Below are 13,360 nucleotides of genomic sequence, written 5' to 3'. Positions count from 1 at the left end.
GCAACCCTCTGACAAGCAAAGTCAATGGGGAAGCCCGATTCACTTAACTAGCTTAACAACTGCAAGTGATTCAGTTGGCAAATATGACAAAAAAGTCATAAAGAGGCAAAACTCACTTAACAAATTTCTCACTTAATGTTCTGACCCAGCCTTAGCAGAAGCAAGAAACAGACTCAACCCCTTTTTATTGACCTCTTGTGAATTAATTGCATTCACCCACCAAAAAGTCCAGGCAACAGTCCTTCAAGGAGTTAACTGCAGTAATAGACCTTATCAGTTCCTTGCGATAATTGCAAGGCTGTGAGCTCCCGCACGAACGGCTGCAAATTAAGTTCTGGCAAGCAATCTTTATGGCATGAAACACAATGAGTAAAATCTTCAGAAATACGAACTGTTGTCTTCTACGACAACCACTCCCCTTTCCTTCTATTTATTTCCCAGCCGGAGGGGGGGGGGGGGGCATGGCATTCAGCGTCCACAGGTGCTTTGCTTCCTGAGCAGACTCCTTGTCCTCCATTGTTCACCTCTCCTAACTGCTCTGCGCATACATGCATCTGGAACAGGCCCCAGTTGTTCTTCCTCCTCACTCATATCAGCCTCCAAAGGCAGCTTGCCTCTCCGGCAGCTGGGAAATGTCGGAAAGCCCTGGCTCTATCTCTGTGTCTGACACAGAGCATCCATCAGAGGCTTCCCCAGACTCCAGAACTGGCCCAAGTTCCTCCCTAACCTCATCATCCGAGTCTGCCACCAGCTCTGCTTGCAGCTGGCGGGCCACAACAACAGAAATTTTGGGCTCAATTGTCATAAGTTGAGGACTACCTGTACTAACCACATCAGCTCAGAGTCACCACATATAGGAGAATGTCTTTCCCATAATCTTTAAGTGCCTAAAATTTTTCATCTACAAAAATTAACTCTTTTTATAGATGAAAATTTTAGGCCCTTACAGATTATTTTTATAGCTACAAAACTAAAATCTGTATAAAAGAAAACACACTGTATGCTGGAAAATCAAATCTGGAATTTTATCCTTCTCCTTTTAAAAAAAACACTACAGATAAGAAGTTACCCATACTGGGCTCTATGGATCTCGATTCCAGTAAACAAAATTTATGATCAAGTCACATCAGTGATCCTGATATGACTGGATGTTTCTAGAATTTAACACAGGATGAAAACACAATCAATGAGAAGTGCACACTTCGAAAAACACAACTTCCTTCCCAAGAGTCTTAGGAAAACTGATCTGTCTGATTTGTCCGAGATAGACAAAAAGTGGTAGTCCTCAACTTACGACCACAACTGGGAACAGAATTTCTGTTACTATGCAAGGCAGTTGTTAAGTGAGGTGCATCCAATTTTATGACCTTTTTTGCCATGGTTGTTAAGTGAATCACTGCTGTTGTTAAGTGAGTCATGGCGTCATTAAGCAAATCCAACTTCCCCCATTGAGTTTTCCTTATTGGAAGCTAGATGGGAAGGTTGCAAATGGAGACCGCGTGGCCCCAGGATGCTGCAACCATCATAAGCAAATGCCAGTTGCCAAGCGCCTGACTTCTGAACATCAGGGTGCTACAATGGCTCGAAGTCCGACAACTGATTGTGAGTCACTTGTTTTTCAGTGCCCTTGTAATTTCAAACTGTCAATAAGCGAACAGTTGTAAATTGAGGATAACCTGTATTTAACGTTCTGCTCAGGTAAATTTGGTGGGGAGAAAACCCTCATCAAAATTTAAATATATGAGAGCTGACCTGTAGTGCAAAAGCTGCTCTTCAAGTATTAATGTTCCAAACCATACTGAGAGTTAAAAAGAAATGCACAGAATTATCAGCATATTTCTTCTGCATCTTACCATTTCCTGAGCCTTTGCTTTTATCTTTGCAAGTTCCAGTCTTTCTCTAGCTTCATATGCTCGTAGGTCTTCGTCATAAGCTTTACTCAGATGCTAGAAGACATAATAAAGTCCGATTGTTGTCTGTCTTCATTCATTTATGAAACATGCCTTTTGATAATTCTAATAGCAGTTCGCAAACTAAATTTTTAAGAAATCAATAGTTCCATTTAATGTAGGTTCTAGGCTATTGAAACTTAACATATTCAGATTCAGTTGTTCAGCTGCAGTTCTAGAACAAAAAACTCAGTTAACACATGAAAGAGCAATTAATGTCTGAAAGTTTCAGAGCCAGAAAATAAGATAAACTCCCTCTATTTTTTTTAAAAAAAACTGAATAAATTAAAAATGATCCAAGAAAGATAAAAGTTAACCAATATTAAGGCTATCCCTCCACTGTTTCCACCAACCCAAACTTAGAAGGTAGGAGAAGATATCAATTTGAAATACATGGATATGGCTCCACAATAAAAAATGTTGTCTAGATAAAGTTCCAAACCAAGCTTGGAGTTATAAGAACCAATATCCTAAATAGTAACAGAAATATCCTAGTTATGTATTGATTTTTAGTTATTAAATTTATATGCCACCCATCTCGCAGTTTGTGGAAACTCTGGGCAGCTGTCAGTCAGTATAGGTTTTTTTCTTCAAATGGAGGTGATCAGTGACTAGTCTCAGTGAGATGATTAGCCCTCAATAGGCAGATATCCTGAGCCTCAGGTAGGGACCCCTAGAGATTCGATCAATAAAACAAATAAGAGGACTTGCACTTTCTCTCCCCCCAGTCATTCTACCTGTACTCTTAATTCTGTCACTTTTCTTTTCCTCCATGTCTGTTTTTTACCCAAGCTTCTCCACTGGCATTTCCAAAAGTGTCTAGTCTATATTAGGAATCTCTAATCATCTCTGTATCTTTTAGTAATTCTTTCAGCCTTTCATCTAGAATAATCCAATTAATCATGCTTTTGGATTCATGCCCCTTCCATGTGCATGTGTGAGACTTACACTGAAACCACATTGTTGAAACAAAATGCCATTTTTCTACAACGAATGATCAGTTTCATTCATTGCTGTGCCTCCAAATGGCGTGATCACTTTTTTTATGTACTCCTTTGTCTCATTCCAACTTATCTATTTGTGTCACCTAATAAAATATTCTCCCTCTTTGGATCACTTCCATTTATAACACTCCACAATTTTCCCCAAACTTATTTCTGGTTTTTCTTCTATCATCGTTCATTGAACAATAACGTTTTTCTCATGCCCGTCCACAACAATTAAGATGACACAAATTCATCCTTCCCAGGATATTTTTCAGCCTAGTCAATTTTATACTTTGACTTCTCTGTATGACTTCTTGATGCCATTCCACAAGATTGGGCCATTTACATTCCTATCCTTTACATCTTTCCCCATTCCTAATTTTCCAAATGCGCAATATATCTATTTTTCTTTTATTTCCTTCATTCATCCAGACTCTTAGTTGTAGTGTTCCATTTGCCATAGTCATCAGTAGATGGCCGATAAATATTGACCGCCAACCCCCATGGCTTTGTTCAATCAGATATTTTTAGTGTGATAAACTAGCTTTATCAAGTTACTAGTTTTAATCATATCTGTGCCCCATGTAACATTCCCTTCCAACAGCAAGGACAATACTGGTCAGCTTCAGAACATTTTGGCCACTATATCACAAGCAGGCCAGTTTTACCCCAAGCAAGTGCATGCTATTCTATACAATCTCAGATATCTAAAGATCATCTAGCAAGCCAACATACAATGCGACCATCCCACCCATTAGGAAGTACATGCAGCATACTGTCACACTCAGAATGTGTTTTCCTTTTGGGAACGATATAAAACCTCTGAAGTGGAAATGCAGAAGTTCTTTTCATCCATTTTCTATTGACCGCTAAAAGTCTGTAGAGATTCTTAGTCATCCAGGTCATGGTTGTCCCAAAGGTGCTTTTTCAGTAGGCAACTGGACAAGTTGCCTCTTGAAAAAGCACCTTTGGCACAACCATGACCTGGATGACTGAGAATCTCTACAGACTTTTAGCTATACAATTTTGGATTGTACACCCTTTGAATGGTGTTAGAGTAAGAATGGATTTCCAGAGGAAAAATTGCAGATTACAGAAACCAGGAGCACCACTCAGGTGATCCTGAGGACATAGATAAACCTCCAAGTGCTTCAACAACCCTCTAAAAGGATGCAAAAATGACCAGCTGGCTGCAAGGAATATAAATCCCTCCATTCCCCATTATCCTGTCAGGGTTGAAGAAGCGAAACGTCTTCAAAGAAAAAACAAGGAAGTCCAGTTTCCTCCTGAAAAAGCACCTTTGGGATAGTGGTTCTGCTAAGGTTCCATGTATGCTGAGAGCATCTATTAATACATTCACTCTTTAAGGCATTATTTAGTTGCCATTACCTTTGCTCTTAACTTCCTTTGATCCTGTTCATTTTGCCAACATATTCGCACCCTTCGCGCTGGCTCTTCTGCATCTTTCTGGAGAGGACTATCTGATACATGAGATGGTTGATAATTGGACGGTGGTGGCGAAGCAGAAAATGACCGTCGCCTGTTGGGTGCTTTTCTTGGATGACGAATATCTATGAAATAAACAAACTTTAGATAGGTCTACCACAATTAGGTTTTTTTTAAACAAAGGATCATGAAGGCCCTTTCAATAAATTTCAGAAGCTCTGTTTCTAAAGCTTGCCCTGTCATGTCTTTGGGATCCGATATGGGCTGCCCTGTATTACATTTAATCAGATACATCTTTAGAAAAAAAGTACCTTTGAAAGATAACTATGACCTGGTTGACTGAGAATCTCCACAGACAATCAGAGACACATTTTTTTTTTACATTTAGCAATTAGATTCAGGCTCTTTGTAAAGTTATTGTTTTTAAACTTTTGAGTTAGCACAGTTCCCAACAGTGCTCAAACCCCTCGGTTTAGCTATTGTGACATCCATTATACAAAGAAATCTCTTCAATCCAGGACTTTCTAGATCTAGGAGGTGTTACTATAACAATTCTCAGAAGTCTTAGCTAGCATGGTCGACAGAAATTATGGAAGTTGTAGCCCTTATAGATAAGGAGGGGAATCAGGTCAAGGAAAGATGCTAAATGAAAGACAGGTATATAGCTATTTTCCATTCCTGATGGAAATTATATGTCCCAACATAGAACAATGCAATTCGTTCATTAATGAATTTCAGAATATTACCTGATTGTTGTTTGATTTGGCGATAGTCCATGATACTGTCACTGTGCTGAGAAAGGGTATCCTCGTCACCCGACAACTCGTCCTGGCTTTGTTCACCCAAAGCATGCTTTAACATCTGTAATTGTTTTTTTTTTAAATTGCTTTATCTATTCAGAGATGATTTCAAATTAATCTTCCATGATTTTACATACAAAACATTTGCTTTTAATCAAGAAAAATAATTAAGCACACAAAGTCAAATATTTACTTCAAACACTCTACATCACCACTTTATGCCACCAGTTGTAGGCTGAAACTGTACAAACAAAGGAATGGCTGATAGAACTCTATGGTGCCAAAGATACTATTAAAAAACCCTTAATAGTACTATTACTCTATTGCACTATTAAAGACCACAGCAAAAGGTTCTGTGTATTATTTATGCTTCCTAGAGTGAAAAATCCCTTCAAGTAACAAACTAGTATCCAAGGTTTATTTAGTCTATTCTTTGTTCCAATTTTCACATGCAGGTATTTTTTTCTTTCACAGAAAATTGATGTTTAGAAATGTGAACTCAAACTTAAAAGTATGAAGCCATGTGTTGTATTTAATCAAGCAGGACCTGAATATCTCCTTCTATTGTATCTGTAACTCAGGCCTAAATCCAGAACTTTTTCAGCACTGACTAATAATATGATTCTTATAAACATATTATACCCTTAAATTTCCTTTCAAAAGAGGAAGCACAATAGAATTTAGCAAGGAGCAATGACAAAGTCATTCTGCATACAGTTCAACTCAGCAGACTGATAAAATAGCACTTTGCAATAGCACTTAGACTTATATGCTGCTTCACAGTGCTTTACAGTCCTAAGTAATTTACAGAGTCAGCATATTGCCCCTAACAATCTGGATTCTCCTTTTACCAACCTCGGAAGGATGAGTCAACCATGAGCCAATAAAGATCGAATTTCAGGCAGTCAGCAGAATTAGCCTGCAATACTGCATTCTAACCAGTACACCACCCAGTGAGCAAAAGAGCCATTTTGCATAAAAATAAATATATAAGAGAAATATTACTTCTTTGTTTCAAGTGTCTGTAGATATTAGGGAACTGAGATCTCTGCTACATCACCAGGCAATAGGAAATAAATATTTTGTACATGTAAAAGTGTAAACCCTATAATATGCAATTCACTTTCCTGACTTCAAAATGAGAGGCACTACAAACTTAAGACAATTGCAAAATGGAGGAAGAACGTAGGGATTCCTACTACCAAGCAGAATCCATAATGATTCCATAATTTGGGTTGGATGAATTCCATAATTTTACAAAGTTTTCATAACTACTTTTCTTTACTAAATACAACCATCTGGCTAGATATTGCTCCTGGCTGTGGAACTGGACATTTTCAGATCAGGTGAAGAAATAACAAAACAGATGGTTGAACAGAGAAAAAAAAAGCCTGATACAGCACAGTAAGGAAAATGTCTATGCCATTCCAGATATGTTCAGTGGTAAGTATTTGGTGGTAAATGGTAGGAATTATGGAAACTAGAAAAGTCCAGCTTCAATGGAAGACAACTCCTTGCCTGCTAATCCCTCAATATCCTGCTCTACTAATGAGCTACCATACTTCAATCACTTGCTTGGGGTCAGAGGTTGCAGTGGGTGACTTCTTAGGTTACACCTCAGGTACTTAATCTGAGGAGGAAAGATGGGGATGTGAAGAAAAATGGGGACTCAAGAATACAGACTCTGCTATAGAGTCCGGAGCAAAGTGGGAGGGGGGGGGGGAAGAGAAATCCTTGATCCTTTCCTAGAAGGAAGCCCTGACTCTTCATGCAAGAGAGGACCTAACCCTTTCCTGTTGGCTCAGGTCCCTCTGCTGATCATGAATCCCACAACAGGCTAAGTTTCAAATCAATTTGCAATCCAATCCAAGAAAAGAAAACAAAACATATGACATATTTTGAGGTGTGCTTTCAATTAACCTGTTTCAATAGGCATTTTTTCCCCTTCCAAACAATGCAGGAGTCAATGGGCTAGCTAGTCAGCCTTGGGTGAAAGGCACCCACAGCAGCAAACCCAGGGAACCCTGGTAGTCAATCGAAGAAGGACAGATCAAGAGTCAGTCTGAGGTGAAATGAAAGTTATTTTGTCAAGAGTACTTTACCTTTACTTGCTTGTACTTTAGGATTTAACAAAGCTTAAGAGTATGATTGCAGGATCCTAAATTGGCTCATCTCTATCTGCTTAGCTTCAGCCATATTGCTTGTTTGGTTAGCACAATCCCAAGAATTGTTGGCATTAACTTACCGCATCCAGTTCATTCAGCCTGCGGGAGAGTTTCTCTGACATTGCAGAGAGTTTTTCCTTTGCACGTCTATGGGGAAGAGAGTCTTCTATAAAAGAGTCTGCCAGAGCAGGACGTTCTTTCTGGCTGGGAAATCAGAGTAAAACATGACAAAATAACAGAGAAAGTGTAATACAAATGGGATCATCTTAAGCATGTAAGTCAGTGTATGGATCCCTATCCCTGTTTTTCAAGAGGAAAACAAGAGGATGGGGAGGTAGAAAAGGGGAAAAAGAGAGAGGAGGAGAGAAATTCAAAGAACATTATTGTAATTCAGAGTTTTGTCTTCTGGATCCTTCAGCTCTCTTTCTTCTTTTAACTGTTCTTCAGGCAAGCTGCCCAGATGGACAGCCTCTAAACTAAATGAATGAGTAAATAAAACCTCTCTTAATAATACTTTATTGCTTTTTACATTAATGCATTGATTAAAAATCTTAATGGGATCATGTGTTCAAGAACGTTTTAGAGCCAGCGTAGCATTCAGCCCCATTCAATAATTTGTATTTGGCTGTAACCCGCTTCTGAAAAATTACTTTTCGCAAAAGGATTTATTTTATTTTTATTTTATTTATCAAATATAGAGACTTCCCATTTCAGTCACAAAGTGACACTACATGGTGCACAATTAAAAACATAGAAACATAAAAACCACGTAAAAATGTGAAAAAACCCAGTAAAAGACATTTAAAACAATAATTAAAAGGGGGGGGCACATCAAGGTGCTAACCAGCCTCAATGTTGCATGCATGCAACTCGGCAGAGCCAGACCTTCAAATTATTTCAAAAGGCCATGAGAATGGGGGCCAAACTCACCTCTGGGGGGAAGATATTCCAAAGGGCGGGGGCAATGGCAGAGAAGGCTCTGTTCCTCGATCCCGCCAGTGGAAATTCTTTAACTCAGGGGTCCCCAACCCCTGATGGTCTGAGGACCGGCATCGGGCCGTGGCATGCCAGAAACCGGGCCGCGCAAACAAGCAAAGCCCCATCTGTTAGATGCAGGCAGTATGCGAAACCACACTCCTTCCAGGCTGCGGAAAAACCTCTCTCCACAGAACCGGTCCTTTTTACCCAAAAGCTTGGGGGCCATTGCTTTAACTGACAGAGTCTGCAACATACTTTCCCTGCCTCACCAGAGAGGTAGCATGACTCTTCTTATTGAACACCTCATACTGGTTCAAGGAACACTGGTGTTCCACAGACCACAGTTAAAGGAACACTGCCCTAATTGACACTGTACTGCAACTCCCATCATCTTTAGACAGTAGACTGAATGACCTGTAGAGCAGTACACGGTTAAAAGCCCAAGGTTGGTGGCAGTATGTATGAACTTGGAGGACAAGATTATTCTGAAAAGCAACCCCAAATTCCATTTTGTGTGAAAGAAATGCATACCTTTTCCCAATAAATAGATTCCTTTGTTTGGGCCTTGTGGTTTGTATAGAGGTGAACTGAGGTAATCCATTCTCCTTGCAACTCTGAATCGATGTGTACTGCAAACTCTCGCCTATTTCCTTTTGGAAGGATGGAGGGGAAAAACTTTCACTCAAACAGCCCAGGATAAATTCAAGATATTAAACAGGTATTAAAGTAATAAAGATCAGACTGCATAAAGAAGAATTGCCAAATAAAATTACTATGATAATACAGAAAATTAGATATCAGCAACCTTTTAAACAACAATATTTACAGCAGGATTACCAAGCCAAAAAGGCATTTAGTTTGAAGACATTTACATCAATCATTCATACATTAAATGCTCCTTAGACCGGAGGGGGGGCGGGGAATGCAGTCTTTCAAAATCTCAACATTCCCAGATCGAAGTAAAAACAGACATAAGCTTTTTAGAATCACATTTTCATAATGGGAATTGTTTTATGTATGCTTCTCTAAAAAGACTTTTCAGTAAAAGAGATATACATGACCCCTGCATAGTATATGTTTAAGCTAGGATGATTATAACCTTCTAGTTGGTCGTATCAGAGAACCATCATAATAAAGATATGCCCAACCAATAAAAATATGATTAAATTGATCATAGTTGCAGTAATGTTAATATTAATTTGTATTTGAAGTATTATTGAAAGTTAAGGTTTGACATATTAGCATTAAATCATAGGTAACCTTATTTAGAAAAATGATCAATGTCTTGTTTTTGCAAACAAAATCCCTAATAGAAACAAAAGGAACATAAAATCCTTAGACTAGTTTTCTGCTCATTGCTAGATCGATTTTAAGCTCCTCCTTACTGCTAGACTTCCCCGTAGACTGTCACTAACTCCACACTGCATCCCAATACATCTCTCATCTATGATCCTCACTTCTCCCTCAGTACTTAGCCTTTTAAAGGTCTCCTGCTTTATTAAACGGCTTGGATATTCAAGCGTTCGTTCCTATGATATATTGTACTAGAACAGGAGTCTCCAACCCTTGGACTGTGGCCTGGCACCAAGTCACGGCTCGCCAAGAACCAGGCCACACAAGCGAGTGAAGCCCCATTTGCAAACATGCCGGATCCAAGGCAGCATGTGAAACCACACTCCTCCCAGTCCGCAGAAAAATCATTGTCCACTTAACAGGGCTCTGGACCCTCCAAAAGGTTGGGAGCCGCTATCTTAGAGCACTTACACAATCCTGAATCTTATATGTCAACATATGTCTTTACAGATGAACCTATTCTGACAAATTCTGTACCCAACCCTTGTTCTTCATCTCCTCCCAAGATGAACCCACACACTGGACATATCTTTGAATTGTTCTCTCTCATCCTGCATTCTTTCTCAAGATTCCCATTAGAATTTTAGGTTTGTAAGGTATGAAGATTGTTTTGGTTACAATGGAAAGCTTGTAGACATTGATGGTTATCATGAACACATAACAAATACATCTATAGCCAACTAAACAATGCATTACCTTTTCTGAATCATATGAGCTGGCTAGTGGCACTGATTCACCAGTTACACCAACTCCTGTTCCTGACGGTTCCGTTGGGAAATCTGAGCAGGAGTCCAAAGAAATTAATTATATAAAATATGTAAGAAATATAGCTATAGCTCATTAAATACTGAACATTCACTTATTAGATAGACTACATAAAAGGTGATGCCCAAAAAACCCAAGGCTTCCACTGAGAAGACAGATTTGAGAAAAGGGCAAATGCCTGAAAACTTCAGTTTGCTTGCAGCTTGATGTACAAAAACGACATCGGCGCTATTGTTTTCAACTGGTATTGGTAAGTCTGAAGGACTTAGGTAAGGAAAGTAAGGAAGCTAGGCATGGCCCACAATTTTTGTCTGTATTTATTTACTCTTTTCTCCTTTTTATTTTTTGGCATTGCAACAAAAGTTTTACTTATAAATCTAATCCAGATGTCCAAGAGATCTGTTTTCTGTTTCTATCAGTTTTATATAGATTTAGAAATCTAACCAGATTTCTAAAGTGTTTCTCCAACTATAAATACAGCATTGCTAATATCCGATGAGCAACGTTGTTTGCAAAAATAAAGATGTTATATTAGCAGAAAAATAATTGTAAGAATTAGCACAGCTAGAAATAACTGCACGATTCTGCCAACAAGAAGTATTTCTACTTTATTGTTGCAATTGTGGCACAGGGTACCCTTAGCCTATGTCCTGGCTGCCATACCATATTATGCACCTGAGGGTTTTTGAGCAAGCATCTATTAACTCACTCATTATGGCTTATCATTATCTGTCAATTCATCCATTATAATTTATTCAAGTAACATAACAAGATTTAGCCCCAGGAACATTACTGTCATTCTCAAGATTTGAGATGGTGATGTTTTGTGTAGGAAATTGAGATCTGTACAAAAATCTGTAATTCACTTAAAATTGAAGAAACATAACCACAGATGTCCCCTTGTCCCAAGAATGGAAACCTGTTGGATGCTAATGACTACTGCCACAATCAGCATGGCCAATTGTCAAGGATAAAAGGAGGAAGTATCCAGCAACAACTGGAAGGCCACAATTTCTCCTTCCTCACTTAAAAAGCTGGCATACAAAATAGAACTCGCTTAAAAAATTCCAGTCCACAAGCACTGAATTCTTACAAGCCTATTCCCATGCTACAAATCAATAGCAATTCAGAGTAGCAAAGATTCTGACTTTGATAAAAGATTGAAACAAAACACTTTAAAGGGCGATTCTTACAAGAAGTAGCATCTGGAAAAGACTGGATGCCATCTGAAAAAACAGGAGATTCACGCTCAGGAGATTCTGCAAGCTATAAAAGAAAATGCAACACAAATAAAAAGACATATAGTAAAATGATCAAAACAAGTAGGCTGAAAGATGCATTGATCTATGCTTAATGAGCATGGAGCCTAGAGCTCTGGTGGTGCAGTGGTTGAATGCAGTATTGCAGGCTAACTTTGCCTACAGCCAGGAGTTCAATCCTGACTGGTTCAAGATTGACTCAGTCTTCCATCCTTTGCAGTTGGTAAAATGAGGACCCAGATTGCTGAGGGCAATATGCTGACTCTGTAAACCACTTAGAGAGGGCATTAAAGCATTATGACATGATATGTATGTAAGTCTAAGTGCTATTGCTATTGCTGTTTTAAAATTTAAATTACAAAATAATCTACAAATTCAGCACATACAGTTCAGTTCTGTCATTTCTTATATCAAAAGCTAAAACCAACAGCAAATTTTGACTGAAACACATATTCCAACAATAGAAAAACTGAACTAATTTCAGTCAAAAATTCATGAGGTTCACTTACTCCTTTTCCCTACAACTTTTCCCACCCCAGATCACGTCAACTTCATATATTTCAAAAATATACTCCCACTCCTTTTATCCAACAAGATGTGGTAGATTTTCTCAATTTCCAAACATGTTGGCATTCAAGTCTCATGGTCCCTAGTTAGCTAGCATCCTTGATACATTCCTGCCTAGGCTGTGTTTATTGGAACTGAATTCAGTTCAGAGTCACTTGAGAGTGAGATGGGACGCATATAAGTTTAATAGATAAATAACATAAATAAAAATTCCAGTAATTTGGAAAACCACCCAGAGCCACTCTGTGAGCAAGATAGGTGGTCTCTAAATTTATATATCTATCGTGTGTGTGTGTGTGTGTGTGTGTGTGTGTGTGTGTGTGTGTGTATAAAATAAAATAAAATAAAAATACAATTCCAACAAATCTTGAGAGTACTGAATTGGGGAAGGCTGAGATATTTGACTTTTTTCCACACACTATTTTGTGTGTCCAAGACTTGATTACTAGATTCCCAGTCCAGATTTTCTGATGAATAGGAAAGGCTAGGAAGGATTTATTTATTTTATTTCTATTACACACTTCTTAGCCTCCCTTCTCTCTTGGATAACCTGGACAGCATTCAATCAAATCTGCCAAGCTTATGAAAATGTACAATGCCATTGACTGATGACAATTAAACAAAAACAAAGGAAATATCACACTTACAACAGTAGGTGGCGGTTCTTGAGGTTTAAGTGGTAATAAAGGTGGTGGGGAATCCCTGTCTCCAGTGACATTGTTTCTTTCACCTAGATAAGAGACTCCACTGACGGAAGGTTGATAGGGGGGCTGCAAAGCGATTGCTGGACGGATTGGGTCCCCAAGCTTCTTAGCACTGGAACTCAACTGCTCTTCAGACAACTGAGCAGATTTTGCTATAGCTTAAAGGTAAACAAGGCAGACAATACTGTGATTCAAAAGTGTAGAATTAATATGCTTAAAATATATTATTGGTGACATTTCCTTTGAAAAATGTTAAAAACAAGTATTACTGGTGGAAATTTCATCATCAAAGTATGTTGGCTGAGTTATTTTCTTCACATATATTTTAGAACATCTGTTAGATTTTCAATGTAGTAAATGAAATATAAAAATATGCCACAGTAGCATT

At 38.5% G+C, this 13,360-nt stretch overlaps 1 protein-coding gene across 1 annotated transcript in view; it reads right to left on the bottom strand.

The window, feature by feature from the left end:
• Positions 1–13,360, bottom strand: part of CEP95 (centrosomal protein 95) — a 33,043-nt gene that overhangs the window by 9,540 nt on the left and 10,143 nt on the right. Inside the window, exons 8-15 of the mRNA XM_087886980.1 lie at positions 12,916–13,130; positions 11,636–11,708; positions 10,374–10,456; positions 8,856–8,974; positions 7,427–7,550; positions 5,128–5,242; positions 4,325–4,506; positions 1,854–1,946 (exon numbers count right to left, since the gene is read on the bottom strand). Coding sequence (XP_087743106.1) covers positions 1,854–1,946; positions 4,325–4,506; positions 5,128–5,242; positions 7,427–7,550; positions 8,856–8,974; positions 10,374–10,456; positions 11,636–11,708; positions 12,916–13,130 — 1,004 coding nt within the window. The remainder of the gene's footprint in view (positions 1–1,853; positions 1,947–4,324; positions 4,507–5,127; positions 5,243–7,426; positions 7,551–8,855; positions 8,975–10,373; positions 10,457–11,635; positions 11,709–12,915; positions 13,131–13,360) is intronic.

The sequence above is a fragment of the Pantherophis guttatus genome, chromosome 2 (genome assembly GCF_059756535.1).
Source record: "Pantherophis guttatus breed Tessera chromosome 2, ASM5975653v1, whole genome shotgun sequence".
Classification (NCBI taxonomy): Eukaryota; Metazoa; Chordata; class Lepidosauria; order Squamata; family Colubridae; genus Pantherophis; species Pantherophis guttatus.
This window is presented reverse-complemented; position numbering and strand designations above follow the sequence as displayed.